Here is a 17,586-nt window from a genome sequence, read left to right as displayed (position 1 = left end):
AAAAATAAAACTAAAATAACTTTATACAAAGAAAGTCTAAAATAAAATTTACATTCTTCGTCTGCAGGTTTGTAAAGTGATAATCCCAATGACACAAGAGCAGCAATTTCTAAAATAATTAAGGTAACATCCTGCAAAGCTTCCCAGACAAGTTGCATGAACGTCTTAGGGGGTTTAGGAGGTATAGTATTTGAGGAGAACGTCTCTTTTCTGTGCTCCAGATCGGCTGTAGAGCCACTTAATCCTACAAAAATTAAATTAATTACATAACGGTTACAAAACTTTAATATTATATCAATTAAAAACACACAATAAAATAATGTTTAAAACTGAATAATTACCTTCACTGGGTGATGTATACAGCTTTTTACAAACATCCTGAACGCCACCCAGTTCGTTCAGTTTAGCGATACCTTCACGGCCTCTATGTTCCATAAGTTCACGTAACTGCTTCAATGTAACCCCATATTGGGCAGGTCGCCCGTCTATTGTGGCCATTTTATCTGTTTTGAGGTAGTTGTGTGATTAGACAACTAACTTTGGATCAAAAAGCGTAAAAAATTGAAGATGAGGACTGTCTATCGTCCGACTAAATTGCGTCACGTTCGCCTTTTTTTGTCCGTTTCGAGTCTAGTCTGCAATTAATAATTAAAAAAAAAAATAACAACAAAATAATTATTATTTGTTTTAATAAATGCTGTCATCACCATACTGTACGTATTTCACTCTAACGCATCATTATCCTATATGAGCTATCATCATTAATTTTTTACTGTATTTTTCATCATAAAATTAACATTACCATTAAGTTTTCATTCGAATTTTAGTTTTTTTTTTTTTTTTAATTACCACAATAACAGTAACAATTAATTTAGAAATTTATAAAACGAAACTAAGTCGCGATAGCATACTGGTATGAGCAACAAGCACATGCACATCTATATAATCAACACCACCAAATACCCATCGTTGTTGGCCACATTTACCACCGTACTCACATCAACACAAACTAAATACATTTATTAACATAAACATATACGTATACGACCACCGTTGTACTCATCATCACCGGACGTTACTAATTTACACCTACTGTCCGTCCGTTGGCGTCAGCGAATGTATATTATACAATATAATATTATACTAATATAATACGAGAACGCTTACGCTTTCCGCCGTCAGATGATCCCAGATAGCGATGACGCACGAACTGTACACAAGCGTATTATATTAATTTAGAATTCGTTAGCCACTATATTATAATAACATAGCCGAACCCAAATATGATAGTTGTCTCAAAAGAGTAATGACAACCCGAATAACACAGTACAGCCAGTACACGTTATTTAATTATACGTCGCGAACTTAAGTACCTAAAACTTAATTGTTAATAAGAAATCTATCCAGAAGCATATGAAAAGATAAAATGGTTATCACAGGAAATAAAAACTATTAGAAAATACATAAAAAAATGCCGAACTGTTAGGGTACTTAAAAAAAAAATGCTTCTCAATACATCGTATATGGAAATGATTAATTACTTATTTTGCTTGTAATTAAAAATATCAATAATATAATTATTAATTATACTGTTGCGGTTTACATTTCATTTTTAGATTTATATAGTTACAATTTTTGTAAGTGGTATCTTTTTAGTTAATTATTTTTTCTAGTCCTTGCAGTAAATTGCTTTAAAATTTAAACTAATATTGCGAATTACAGATATGTACCTAATTAAATACTAAATAAAAAAATAGCTGTACCTATTACAAGGAAAATATGTGAGTTTATCAAAGTTCAACTATTAATGTATTCAGCTATGACATAATTGATCCGTTATTTTAATAACATACAAAACTCAATGTTATCCCGCGATTAATTTTTAATATTTAACTTTTTCTTCTTTTTTTCCACAGCAAGAATATACATTTTACCAATTCCATTACAGTGAATCTAATTTCTTATTGTTATTATTAATTTCAAATTTTCAAACAACGGCCATAAAAACCACTAGTTACAATTTAATTTATTACAATGTCAATTAAATAATTACAATACTAAATCCAATTTGATTGTGAAGGAAAAAACGGCATTTTGAAAAATTTTTTTATTATTTATATTATATTTAATTGGTGCATTTTGTTTTTACATGATATTAAATGCTGTTAAATAAATTGGTGATTTTTAAAAATTGTTTAATTTTTCTCGTTGATCATTGAGTTAGGACCAATAGAGATGTTGAGGTTTTTGAATATCTTAAAGTTTAGTCTTTCTGTTTAGTATTTTTGTAATTCAGTTAGTATACATTTAGTTAAAAGGATAACTTCACAGAATTCATATTGGAGAGGTTATTAATTGGTTATAAGAAATCTGTGGGACCTATTTAAATATTTTGTTTTTGATTTGAATTTTTGATATATATATATTTTCCATCATTTTTGCCATTTCTGTTTAATGTTTATTTTTATCCAGTTTATATTTGGTTTGGGTTAGATATCGCTATTTTGGCTTGTTTAGTTGCCTTCTGTACCAATTGTATAAAATGTATGAGTTATTTATTTATTTTTTATGGTGACTTCTTCTAGCGTTTACTTTGTTTTAGATGAGTAGAGACAATATGACCTGGATTTAAATTTTAAACGCTATTAGTTGTGCTTAATGAATCACTGAATATAATATTTTTAATTGGTAATCATAGTTTATTAAAAGTTTAGCTTCTGCTGTAAAAATAGAGCATTTATTAGATAATTTGTAAAATTTTAATTTATTTTAAATATTAACCCCTTATTCTTACTGTAAATCTATCAAATAAGTTAACATATATGATCCATACTCATTTTTTTTTTTTTTAATTAACAAAAGATAAATAGTTAATATATAACTAATAATTTCCATTAAGTACAACCGTGCATTCAAATAATATTATTTTTATGAAAGTGCTAAAATTGAGGTGTGTTTATTATCAGTTACTGTAATTTATGTAATAGAATCACCAAACAATTATATATTGATTTTATAGTGCTCCGCATTATATAAAGATAAAATATTATTCTTGAAATTATTTTCTACTAGTAAAAATTATTACATTAAGTAACAAGATTAACACGTAAACCACAGTATTAATTACGAAATACAATATTAAAATATTTTTATGTACTTCAATATAATTAATATTTATCAATATATTTAATTTGTTATTTATTTATTATAACAGTATATACATTTGATTCTATAAATGTTAATTATTTTTAATTATTAAAAATTGAATAATAATAATATTATGATGATCTACAATTTTAGTTTATAATTACGAAGATACACATCGGTTATTTTTCTTTTTAACTGAAATTTAATAGTTCAATTCTTATTTATTTAAAAATGATAACATTTTAATTTTTAATCATCGAAATAACTATAAAATCACCCATGATTATCGAAGTTTTCAAACCATACTTTAAATTAAAAATATAATTATATTGATAAAAAAAAAGCTATAATACATGCGGGATATTTAAAAAAGCTTTAATAGGTACTTTAGACTAAAAGTTTTATTAATAATTGAAGAAAATAAATTTTTATAAAAGGAACCGAAATAAAAATGTAAAACTTTAAATAATAAAATAAATACTTTTCGGTGTTGTAGAATAAGTTAAAAATCAATAACTATAGAAAAACCAAAGTAAATAAAACCGATAAAAAATTTAACAAGTATTTATATATTTTAGTTAACAACATGAAAAAGTAAATTTTTATACGATATTTCGATATTAAACTATTATTATTAAGACATGTTTTATTATAGAAGAAGTTATTATTGTTCGTAATAAAAAAAAAATACAGAGATAGAAAAAAAAATATTACATTATAAACATATTAAATTTCAAAGAACTAAATAAAAATAAACTACCTTAGTATCTAGTTTTAAGTATACTTCTTTTTTTTTTTTTTAATTGTTTATTTAAATAACTGGTACGTACCTAGGTAATGTTTTTTGCTTATTTTAAATTTTAATAGATTTTTATTAGATTTTAGAGTTAATAATTATTTGATTTTTGTACTCTGCTGTTTTAAAAAAAAATAATTAAAAAATAATATTTAATAATATATTTATTTTATTCAAAACTGTGTACAAATTTCCACGTATTATAGAATTAGTTACTTAGATGTTATAATTGAAGTAGTGAGATTTGTATATCGTTAGTAAATCATTTTCTTTTCTTTTGTTCAAATTACTGTTGTAAATGTTCCCAACCTTTAATAAAATAAAATAAAACTGCGGAGGTGCTTGGAAAATTACATCACAGATGCGTCACCCAAATAGCCATTTCATGTAATTCCCATGTCACTTTAAATCATGGTTCAAGTGATACAAAAACAAGAATTATTGGCCAATAGGACCCATCGAATTCGGCATTATTGTACATTTACAACGTACAAACATTGTATATAACACAGTAATTATATATTATTTTGCTTATCTAAAAAATAATTAGAGCCAATCAATATTAATTATTTTTATATGACAATATACAATATACCTTACGGTATTCCTTTATATATATTAATGAACGCATAAATTACGCAATTCCATCTATTCATAAAACATATTTGCCAACGCGTATTTTTTTTGATTTTTTTTCCTACGGTAATTTGTCTGTGGGAATTATACAATGATCACGTACTCTGTAAATATTGTTATCTAACAATGCCATCTGAATTACTTTATATTATGATAATATGTCCTATTAATATTAATAGCAATTCCTTTAGAAATATAGCATATATTCTATTCTTAAAGGCAGTGACAAATACATTCATAAATTGCAATAAAAGTATAGTATCATTTATTTTTAAAGTGTATACATCAAAAAGATATAATTTCATGAATATCAAGGTACCTATTTATTTTTATATTCTATGTTTTTCAACAAAATATGTATTTTAATTAATGCGTTATTTTTAAATTAAACATCGTTAATCCTGATTAGGATGCATTAGTTTTTAATTTATAATCGGTTGCTCAAAATGTTATACACATATCATATAATTTAATAAAATAAATGTAATTTAGCATGGGTGATACAATACAATAAATTTGTAAAATGAATATGTATAAAAGTAATTTTTAGTTTTATGTTAGCAATGTAAGTGATAAGTACACCAATAAAAAAACGAAGGTATACACAAACATCTCGACAAACATTTTGAAACTCTTGATAATTTAATTACTAATACAAAAATTACATTATTTATTTATTTCAATAGTGAGTTATTGTGAAATATTGTTTTAAAATTGAATTACATTGAAATTAATTTATCTTACACAAATATGATCAACATAAAGATGTTAGATTAAATATATAGTTAAATATAAACTTTATCACAATACATGATACTTTTTATAATTTTATAAATGAACATTCACCAAAAGATTCTTTTGCATTTTTTCTTAATTATAATGATATGATTAGCAAGGCCTAAATTTGTAGTATTAAGAGTTAACGGTATAATAATAGACAATTTAATTAAGTCGTTGGCACACAGTCATTAGTAATTTTATTTTATTTCATATTTTAACAACTAAAAGTACACTAAAACAAAAATATCACTTTATGTACAAATGTAGAACAATAAATTGAAATGACTTTTTTACATAATCCCTAACTTGACAACTTCTTATACTTTTTAGACAAAATGGTTTAATGGGCGTATAAAGATCTTATATTTATATAACAAAAAACATAGCTTTATTTTAGTCACTTCTTGGAATACCAATATTAAAATTATACACTTCATAAAACTTTCAAACCATAAATTATATTTTTACAAGGTAATTTAATATTCCATGGCCAACTTTAATCTATTCCGTGTTTCAAAAGTTTCCAACTTCTTTAAAGGTTTTTTAGGTACAAACGAGTTGAATATTACATTATAGTTTATTGGGTTTAAATTTGCTTTAAAAACAAAAATATATCATAAAAATTATTTGACTTTTGTCAATTTCAAAAAATAACACGTTTGCTTTTATATAATTAATATTTAATTAACTTCTTTATTAAAAATATAGTTTTCAAAATTAATGAAAGGCATTATAACTCCCGTTGAAAATTTTAATCTTACGTTTATCAGATAAATAAAAAATAAATTGGGCCAAGTTGAATTTTAATTAAATAAAGTTAATATCTATACTACGTTACCATAATATAACTAATAATTTTTAACTGATAATATTGTTTTATCATAAACAAAATTGTACTTAAGAGATAAATTAAAGTTATAAAAGTCCTAGGTAATAAAAAACATAAGTAGTATTACAATATAATTCATGATAAAAGAACAAAAATATGAATTTTTGAGAAAATAAAAAGTAATAAGATAGATGACCTCTGTTTATGGACTTATTCGTTTGAGCTATGAGTTATGACCTATTAATAAAATACATACAAAATTTGATTTAATTACAACAATAAAGTTATATCTTCAAAATAAGAGTTTGAGAAAATAAAAAAAAATCAGCTAAAAAAAATAAGAAAGTACAGGCATTAATATAGACGTGCTATTGAAAAACGGGTTTTAATGTATTGTCCTAATAAATCAAAAAGTAAAATGCGCTATAAAAAACTGTATTACAGCAGAATTGTTAACACAAAAACCTCAAAATCTTTATGTTTAAAATCTTCAAACAAGTCGACTGACTTAATCGTTTAGGACTGTTTTGCGTTGTAAATTGTAACTTATTATAACTTTTTATTTATTTCATTATTATACACACATAAAAAATGTAAATAATAGTTGCGATTAATAAATGACATTTTACCAATGTATCGATAAAATACTTTCAAATACTCGACGAGAACGAATACACAATACAGTATTGATTTTGTCTATCTAATCGAAATTAAACTTGACGCGTACTAATGTAACTATGCCAACATTTACATTCCACACGTAATAAATTTACTTACCACAAAATCATTTGAAGTATAACAATGAACTTCGTGGTCGTCTACGTTTTGATAGAATGGTGTTGATGGAGGCGGCGGTCGTCTTAGCGGCGACCGTCGTTTTGATAATGGTAATGGCGGCCGTCGTGGTTGCTTTTGTCGTTAACGACACGACAGACAAACGACGTCGGCAAACTTACCGCCAGTGGCGGCAGTAGCTCCTACTGCTTCCGCTGCAGTGGTGCTTAGTGATAACTTATGAACCGATAGCAATATTTTTCTGTTAACATAGACGAATACAATATATTATTATAAAATTATTATTAAAAGCACAATAGTCAAAATATTTGCAGTATTAAATCAACAAATATAATTCTCGTCGGAATTCTAACTAAGTTCTATGATTCTGTATCAAAAATCCGTTTAAATTATACTATATTTAGAATTGTTTGCTATTTAAATATATAATATCGATTCATAATACCTACATAATTATGAATGATTTTATAATTTATACATTATTAATTAGAATAATAAACCATAAATATTTTTAATTATTTAGATTCTGAATACCTTAAACAAAATCATACTCATACACACGTAAGTCCAAAAAAACTATAGTTAAATTTTTATAAAATTATAATTACCTAAATACTACTTATTACTTTATTTACTTAAATAATGTAAATATGACGTGTGTGTCGTTTTAATTTATTATCATACTAAATAAGCAATAATTAACTTCAGACTTCAGAGTCACCTCTAGTAAGTACATTTACATTTGATTAATTTTCTTAAACGATTAGCATAAATTCCGTCTGGACAGTCTATTAACACTTAACAGTTAACACCATTTATCAATTATCCAAAAGCTTATTATTAATTTTTTGACATACGCCAAACAGTTAACTCAAAGTAATTATTTAATTGAAACTATGAATATATTTATACACTACATTTGCATCTAGAGTCAATTATTCAATTTACGCAAAAATACTTCATAGTGAAATTTAAATTATGTTCAAAACAAATTACAATTATTATTTACTTTTCATGTTTTGTAAATAAATGTATTTTCAATTAATGGACAATTAAACCGATATTAATAATAACAATAATGACATTATTTTCATTCGAGAAAAGAAAATAGAAAAATACAAAATACGAATTTGTTATTAATAAGGTCAAGATTCAATGTGCAAACATATTAACAACATAGATGTAAGTAAAAAAAAAAAAGTGGGCAAGTGAGTACCGCTCTGCTGTACATTAGGTGCCGTATGGATCATTATTATATATTATAGGAGTGTTAAATTTGAATCCAATGATAGTTATCATTGTATACGAAAAACGATTCTGAACGAAGATGATTTGTCAGCCTAGGATATAATTTCTAGTGGTTGGTGAAAAAGGTGGTTTAAAAAAACCAGCTTATATTAAAAAATATTGTGAAAATTAAATCACGTAAAGAAAACGCGAATCTTAATAACTGGTAAAATTTTCAAGTATCTACGACTTATACTTTTTGAATAATAACAATATTTAAAATCGTTTGAGGATAAATCGTTATCGTTACGCTATTTCGTTAAAATTTAAAATTCAAACGCACTTAAAATTTTTCCTATAATGATGTTTCGAGTTTTCTCTATAGATACTTGAAGGTAAACTTATGGAAAACTTAGTGTTGTATTTTTAATCCTTAGTTATAAACACAAAAAATTTTATGATTTTTCAACTTCAAATAATTTGCAAATATTTATAATTTTAACGAATTTTCGTCAAAATTTGAACTTCAAGTGCTAATAAAAAAAAATTGTGCCTATGTATTCTTATAATTTTTTAATCACTATAAGAATAACTTATGAGGAACTTTGTATTAAATTTTCAAGTATTTTGATAGGGCCAAAAAAATTTTATCGACACTTCAAAAATATTTTTTCAGAAAAATTGAAAATTTCAGTTGTCTATAAATAGCTCAAAAAAAGTCAAAATATTTTGAAATTTAAATCACGTAAAGAAAACGCGAATCTTAATAACTGGTAAAATTTTCAAGTATCTACGACTTATACTTTTTGAATAATAACAAATATTTAAAATCGTTTGAGGATAAATCGTTATCGTTACGCAATTTCATAAAAATTAAAATTCAAACACTCATAAAAATTTTTTGTCTGAACCCGGTAGAGTTTTTTTTACAGATATTTGAAGAAAAATGTATGGAGAACCTTGTACCAAATTTTCAAATCTTAGTTATAAAAGGAAAAAATTTTATGATTTTTCAACTTCAAAAATACTTGCAAATTTTCGCGTTTTCGACAGATTTCGTAAAAATTTGAATATAAACGCTTATAAAAAAAAATTATGACTAACGATTTTTAATTTTTTTTTGCTACATTAAAAACAACTCATAAGGAACCTCGTATTAAATTTTCAAAACTTTTTGGTCATCCAAAAATTTTTTATCGACACTTTAAAAAAAATTTCTCAAAAAAATCGAAAATTTCAGTGGTCTATAAATAACTCAAAAAAAGTCAAAATTTTTTGAAAATTTAACTATATACGGATACCACTGACATTAACATTTGGTGAAAATTTCAAGTGTTTTCAGTGATTAGTTTTTGAATTACAACCATAAAAAAAAATCAATTTGGTCGAAAACTGGTTTTGCGTAAAAATTGCCGTTTTTCCGTCATTTTTTTTTTGTTTTTCTCGATTTTTTTGAAAACTGTTGGAAAATGTTAACTTTTTACCTCTATAATGCACCAAGGATATTCACTTTTACATCGGAAACCACCCCCATTGTTTGAAATTGGAGCATTATTTCGACTAGTTATGCTGTACACAGACACAAAAAAAAAAAAAAAAAAAAAAAAAAAAAAAAAAAAAAAAAAAACACACATCATTGTAAAATCAATACATTCATCACTTCGTTCAGAATCTAAAAAAAATGTGTTATTTGTGTATTGAGTCATGATTATGATATTTTTTTTATTCAATTAAATCTATAAAATGCATTTTCCCTTAGTAAAAAAAAAAAGTAGGATTATTTTAGGTTTACAAGTACTACCTATGTGTTTCTGCATTATAAATCAAATGAAATCCATTTGATCTCTATCATCGATGTTTTGAAGAATGTTAAATCTGTTACAAAACTTATACTTAAATTATATAATACGCTACATACATTTAAGTTTCACATTCATTGTTTATCTGAGAATTCGTATAAATAGGCACGTGACATTAAACCCGACATAAATGAGTATTTTAAACATCGATCAATACTTGAAACTAAAAACGCACTTGTAGTACTGTACTAATAATATTGTTAATGTTTAATTTGTAGATACAAGATTATTTATTAATTTACATTAAAGTAAAACAAAGATAATATTTCAATTTGCATAATTTAATATCAGTATATTATGCATATTTTAAATGAATTATATAACGTACTGTGTGAGTTAAATCACTAATAAGAATGTTTATCTTTATGTAACAGTTATAAACTCAATTTATAGTTGTAACTTATAGCAGATAGGTATACGAGGAAACCATACATTTTCGTATTGAGTAGTTTATTTTAATAATTTAAAATGAAATATTTTATCATAATAATTAATTTATCTTTAAGACATAATTACCTTAATGGATTCTAATCGATTTCTGATACTAATATTTGATGATTTTTTTTTTTTTTTGATTTATTTACAACAAATTAAAAACTATATTTATCTTATTGAAATACCTACGTGTGATAAACACGTCTTGTATTTAATGCTTACCCTATTTATACCTAATTTATTTACAATACGATTATTTTAATATTTATAGTATTTACATAAAGTGAAATTTATAATATATATTATACTTCCAAATGAAGATCACTGAATAACTAATAAGTTATAAACACTAATCAGCACATTAATAAATTATATTTGTATAATATAATCACTAAATTAGTTTACTGTTATCAAAGAGCGTCACTCAGAAACAAATATTATCAAATCAGTAACCTTCACACTGTCTTAAATCTGTCCCTAACGTTAATATGTTAATAATGTTTAATTTTAATAAATCAATAGTAATTTAGGGTACAATGAATTAGAACATAGGTAGGTATTTACGAAAATTGTTCTCAAATAGCATTTTCTTTGTTACAAAATTTAATAATCTTTGACACTATTTAAAACAAGAATTCAATTTACAATATTATAAATTTATAACAGTAATTGAAACTTTTTAGTTTTTTAAAAAGTATTTTAATTTCATTACTTAAGTTAGTAGACATTTCATTCACTGTTATTTAATTATATAAATACACATTTCGTTCTATTTTCGTCTATTCCGATAAAAAAAATCTCACAAATTTAATATACACAAATGTATAGACATAAATATTTATATAGCATTATAACACATACAAAAAAATAATAATAATTTTAACGAAATTGGATATTTTTATTATTATAAGTTATTTTTATTTTTAGTCGTATTAAGTTGTCAAACAAGGATACAATATGAAATAATATCAATTTTACTCGGAATTTTTTTTTCATATAAAAAAAAACACAGAAATACCTTTTATATATGATATAAATATATATATATGTAAATAATAATAATATAAATCTAGAATAATATGTTCTGCACAATATTATAGATAGAATTTTAATGCAAATTTATTTAAAACTCCATCACGAATATCTAAGGAAAATCTCGAGGATAACAATTAAGTTAAGAGGAAAAATTAAAGTATTAACCTTATACTTCATTTTACCCGAATAATAAGAAGAAAAATGTTTTAAATTTAAAAGATTACATTAGACAATTAGCAAAACGATAAAATAATAAATGCATTTATTAAGGGTAACAGTAAATAAAAGAGCAGATAAATATGCAGTATAAAAAAGTATAACAACACAGATGTTTTTATCGAGTGTAATTATTCAATGAATATTATTCATGTATAACACTCATAATATATTACATATATATAGGGCCCGATTATAATCTGATTACATGAATGGGATGAGGGTCTTTTCCCAAAACAATTTGGGTAAATTGGGCACACTGTGGCCCCTTTCAACTTGTGGCTCGGGGCTATGGTCCATTACCTAGCTCCCTTTGATCAGGCCCTGATTATAACACTGTGCTGCTATAACTACATAATGATATAATACATTAAGTTTAATTTAGCAAAATATCAAAATAAATAGCTGATAATTATTATATTTTATTTAAGATGTCGAGTGCTTAATTTGAAACCAATTGTTTTAATTATTTTATTATTACTCTGTAGTTCACGATATTTTTAATCAAGTGCGCCTACCTATAAAACGCAACATATTAAATAAAATGACCATGGAAATTTGATTTTAAAATCGTCTGCGAATAAGAACGGTTGTGAATTGGCTGGGCGATGAAACTTCATTAACGTACCCAAACTCATACGAACCCGTTAACTAAACGGGTACCGTCTATGGTCATTATCTACTGTGTGCACACGTGGAATCTACATTGATTAAGCACCGCATAAGGCATAACCTATTCTATACAGTTTAAAATAGGTAGGTAGATAGGTATTACACGAATAATAATCACCAAGAACGGTTGAAATACGAAATTGCCAGACCAATACAACAATATAATAAAATAAAATATTAAAACCAGTCTTTAAACTATTCAAATATTACTATTTTATTATTTTAATACTTTTGTATTCGAATAAAATTTCCAATCCATAGTTGAGATGAGCTACTCGAATTTAATTTAACATTGATATTTTAAACACTGTTTTTGTTATTTTAATTTATAAGAATAGTATTTAACAACTAAACACGAATTATAAAAACACATCTTCCAATATTTAATATTTAACATCTTAACAAAAAAAAGTTTAAATAAAAAAAAATCTTGTATAATTTTCAAAAAATAATATGTCTATATAGAGCCATTAATTTAAATATAAATTGGATTTGTATAGAATAGTGAATAGTGAATGCTAAATATCTGATGGGCTAAGTGCAACAACCAAACAACCCCTCTTTTCCAACTTTTCAAGATAAGTAAATATTAATTAATATTAATAAATAATAATTTAAAAATTAACTCATATGGTTATAGTAGAAGTATATTAACAGTGAGCATAACATATTGAAGAAAATTAAAAGTTTCACAAAGTCACAGGAATGGATAAAAAAAAATAATATCATTATTACTTATATTAAATATGAAATATAAAAAAAGATAATATTTGAATAATCTTTTAAATATTCTTTATTCGAAGTTATTCTGAGCACAAAACCAAATAGCAAGCTTAACGAAACTGAAAATTATAGTTAGTACTTCTAATGTCGGTTGTAAAAGTAAAATAATAATATAGTAACTATACTACTTAGTCAATACTATATATAGTACCTATAGCGTCTACCTAACCGCCAAACGCGCGTGCTGGCAGTTGATCAAATCGATAGAATACAATTCTCCCAGCCACTAGATTCGGTGCTACAACAAGCTTATTCGCGTTTCCGGACCCTTACTTTGAAATTTTAAGACCAAAGTCTGTGTAGTAAGCAATCCTACTCTTTAAATCTTGAATTATAATACAAAATTATTAATTGATAGATATTAACTATTAATACATATTATTTCGTAAATATAGATAGAAAACTTCGAACTGGCATTTTTTAAAATGTTAAACATCGCTGACGATTAAACGTTGTTATCTTCCGTTTACTGTCACGGGAATATTAAGTAGAGAAATCACACCAACGACTTTATTAAGAAATACATAAACTTATATGTGTACACGCATTACGGTAATCTAGTCGCACAACCGACTACTGACTAGTTTATTACTATTATTATTATTGTTATTATCATTATTATTATTATTTTACGTTCAAATCACGTATATAAATTTAGGTCTAGGGAAAGCTACTCCGTTGTACAAAACTTGGTCTATACATAAAACAAAATCTCGTACTCAACACGACTATATACGTAAGTTACTGCAGTCATAGAGCGGAGAGGACGCACATATAGAGAATTACATGACAATTATACACATATTATTGTGTTTTTAATATAATGCGCACACATTCAAATTGTTTTCTTATTACTGCTGAAATCTTTAAAACTTGTATGGTGACTACTTTAATATTTGGTGGTGGAAAATAGGAAGTTAAACTTATTATTATATTTACACACATATTTCTATACAGTGGTTATCAGTTTATAACTATAATAATTAAAAAAAACACAAACAAGCAATTTAAATTGTATTATTTTGAGTTCAGGTAGACTAAAATTATTAAAAATTTTAATAATTGTAGATCCTTAAAGGAGTTTTCTCATAATTTTATTTTAAAAATATGTAACAAAAAAGCAATTATTAATGACTAACACTGTGAAGACCCATATAAATACCCACATAAACAATAAACATATATATATATAAATTATTAGAGTGTAGGTACTATAGGTAGTATTATAATATATATTTATTCGTAATTAAGTATTTATGAGTATATACAATAAAATATATTTATATTATTTTAATTTAAACGTTTTGTTGTAAACGAATTTATAAATGTTTTATGTACTAATATATATACTTAATATTTTATTATTATGTATTAATTAAATTTTGGCGTGAATATGTTTGAAACAACTATACGAAAATATAAATAGTAGGTGCTTGAAATTTGTATGTACTGTATAATTATTCACAATGACAATGCGAAATAATAGTATGAGATACAATACATATAAAAATAATACTTACAAAGTTATGTAATGAATTCAACTAAATGAACAACCTTGGAAATATTTTGAATTTGGGTTTATTTTGTATTCTAACCGATGTCCGATCATTGTAAAGGTCAAAAATATTTAAGCATAAATACTGCGATAAAAAACCAATTTTCCATATTATATAGGTACGAATATAAAAAATTTGACCAGATCACCATCTTAGTTTCAGAAGAGAAAAAAAGGGAAGTAGGTATACTATTCAATTAAATATGTATAGATATTTACGTAGTATAATGACTTATTTTACGCCCAGTATTTACAATTTAAATAAGACCTAATTTGAATAAAAGGATATAAAATGACTTTTTTGAATATTGTTTTCCTTTTTTTTTATTATTATATTAAAAAAAACTAGCGCATACGACACTGAATGGGCTTAACTATATATATAAAATAATGTTTAACTTCCGTCTACACATAGGTATTTTAAAATATCAATGCAAGTTTATAATGCTATTACGATTTATTATAGTGTTCTTGGAAAATGAAAATCAATATCGTACTACCGTAACTTTGAATCGAATGGTTAACAGACAAGAGGGTGTTAAAAAAATACACCCGAGTTTTCGTTTAACTCCAACTGTGTTATTATGTCCATTCAACCTATTCACCATATAGAATTTAGCGGTTAGCGATATTATTTACACACAATTTGTTCGCCTAAACGAAATGTTTTTCGACTTCATATTATAATCTCAAACCGTTATTGTAACAATCGAAACTATACAAAAATATATTCATGTTTATACGAAACTTACCATAACTACATACATAAGTAGAAAGAAACGTTTGAATAAATTGACAGCTAGACGTGATTTCGTTATTCGTATAATTTCGCAGATGGTTTTATAAGTACATTCAATTTATTTATTTTGATATTGACCCGTATACATATTATAGATACCTATTAAAAATTATAATGGTATATACCCACATAGGTGTACAATGTGTACGTCAGAATTGATGAAAAATAAATACTGAAGATAAAATAAATTGATGTAACACGACACATTCGCTATAGACTTAATGATGCTTTAAATATTTGGCAGTACCTATATTTTTTTATAAAATGTTCAAGATACAAAATTTAGTAAAAATACGGGTAAAAATATTATGTTAATAATAATACTATGTAACAAGCCAAATATCAGGTTTTCTTTTGAAAGCGAAATGATTAGAATGGGTAAGCCAAATTTTCCGAGCTGGTAAAAATCTCATACGAAGTTCTTGATCAGAAATCCAATAAAAAAACGACCTAACTACAGCACCAGCATTGTTTATTAAAAGGATATTTCAGATACCGACAAGTCAAAGCGATTGGATGACGCAATGAACCGAAGTGGATGGAGAAGTTTGGTGGAAGCGTGCAAAAAGCCTTAATGGTTTGTATAACACAAAAAAAAAATTCTATGAAAGTATAATAACTTTACTAAATTTAAATTTAAGTTTTCTAATTAATTATTTAGGTAATACTTTGTTTTATAAGTATTCTTGATTACTTCTTCAAGAAATAAGTTCTTGAAAGGTATTGTCTAAAAAGTTGAACCTGCTTAGTTAAATCTGTATGAAAATAGTCATTTAACGAAAATGGCACACATAAATGACGTAATAAATGTATGATTTTTCTAACTTTAGATAACTGTTTTGACAATTTATACTAAATTAAAAAAATTCAAATTTGGTATAATGAAAATGTTATTTAAGTAGTCAAATATATCTTATCTATGTTAATATAGTAAATGGTAGTACGGTACGAACTATAAAAATTAGCACAGCATTTATATCACTATGCAGTTACGTCGACATACCTACAAGAGAAGGTCATTGAAGATAAATATGATTTTATAATTTTAGATTTTAATGTACTCAACTTATATTAAGCAAAAAAGGCAAATAAATACGAATATGAATCAAGTTATACAAGTACCTACATATCTCAAATATACCAACTAACCCTGAGGATGCTACCTATATGTAAACAGCCAACGATTTAGAAAAATGACGCAGAAAAGTTCTAAAAATGAGCGTTTCATACGATTTAACGACCTTAAAGTCATATAAATGTAATATGCCAAGAATTACATTACTATATACTATAGTTGTGCTTTCTACATTAATTCAGCTACTGTTGCCGTGCATTATAGTATTATCTATGGCCAATCTTTTAGGTCATATCAAAACTGACGAACCAAAATATTATGAATGTATCGGGTAGCACCAAAACCGTCACTAGCGCTAATACTCCAAGGTTCATAAAGGAAAATTGTTAGGGTTTTAACAAACGGTCATGATTTATGACCACACCAGCGCAATACTAATAATATAAGTTAATAGTCAGTATACTATATCTAATTTTTACATATTATGACCGATTCGCAGCAATACAGTATCAAACGTGACTAAAATACGTACGTCAAGGCAGGTCACGGTCGTAAGTCGTCGCCAATCACGGCACATATTTATAAATCATATTTTAAAGATCAAAATGTATTGGTGTATAATATACACAATTATAAATATATTTATAATTTACCCGCCTATGATGAGATCATAATACACATTAGGTTTTAAATTAATATAAATTTTTAGGTGTGTAAACCGACCATTATGATAAACGATATGGCGACGATAAGAGCGGCCGTAACCTATGCTCGCGATAATATTATAACTTTATTTTTGTAGTTTGCAAGAAATAGAACACATTAATAGGTACACAAATGGGGTTCGGTGGGGCGCGGGCGAGGACATAATCCGACTATGACCTTCAAAACTAAAAGATCTATACAACTGCCGCAGTTGAGGGCTTCAGCGTGTATATAACGTACTT

The 17,586-nt window shown here is 25.4% G+C and overlaps 1 protein-coding gene across 12 annotated transcripts in view; it reads right to left on the bottom strand.

Annotated features, from left to right (window-relative positions):
* The window catches only part of LOC114125413 (plasma membrane calcium-transporting ATPase 3), a 67,298-nt gene that overhangs the window by 28,907 nt on the left and 20,805 nt on the right, over positions 1-17,586 (bottom strand). For all 12 annotated transcript variants that reach the window (XM_027989044.2, XM_027989042.2, XM_027989047.2 and 9 more), the window contains exons 2-4: positions 6,966-7,224; positions 342-635; positions 53-244 (exon numbers count right to left, since the gene is read on the bottom strand). In XM_027989044.2, coding sequence (XP_027844845.1) covers positions 53-244; positions 342-498 — 349 coding nt within the window. In that variant the 5' untranslated portion in view covers positions 499-635; positions 6,966-7,224. The remainder of the gene's footprint in view (positions 1-52; positions 245-341; positions 636-6,965; positions 7,225-17,586) is intronic.

Source organism: Aphis gossypii, chromosome X (genome assembly GCF_020184175.1).
Source record: "Aphis gossypii isolate Hap1 chromosome X, ASM2018417v2, whole genome shotgun sequence".
Taxonomy (NCBI): Eukaryota; Metazoa; Arthropoda; class Insecta; order Hemiptera; family Aphididae; genus Aphis; species Aphis gossypii.
The sequence above is the reverse complement of the archived record's forward strand: the minus strand, read 5'-3'. Positions and strand labels throughout refer to the sequence as shown.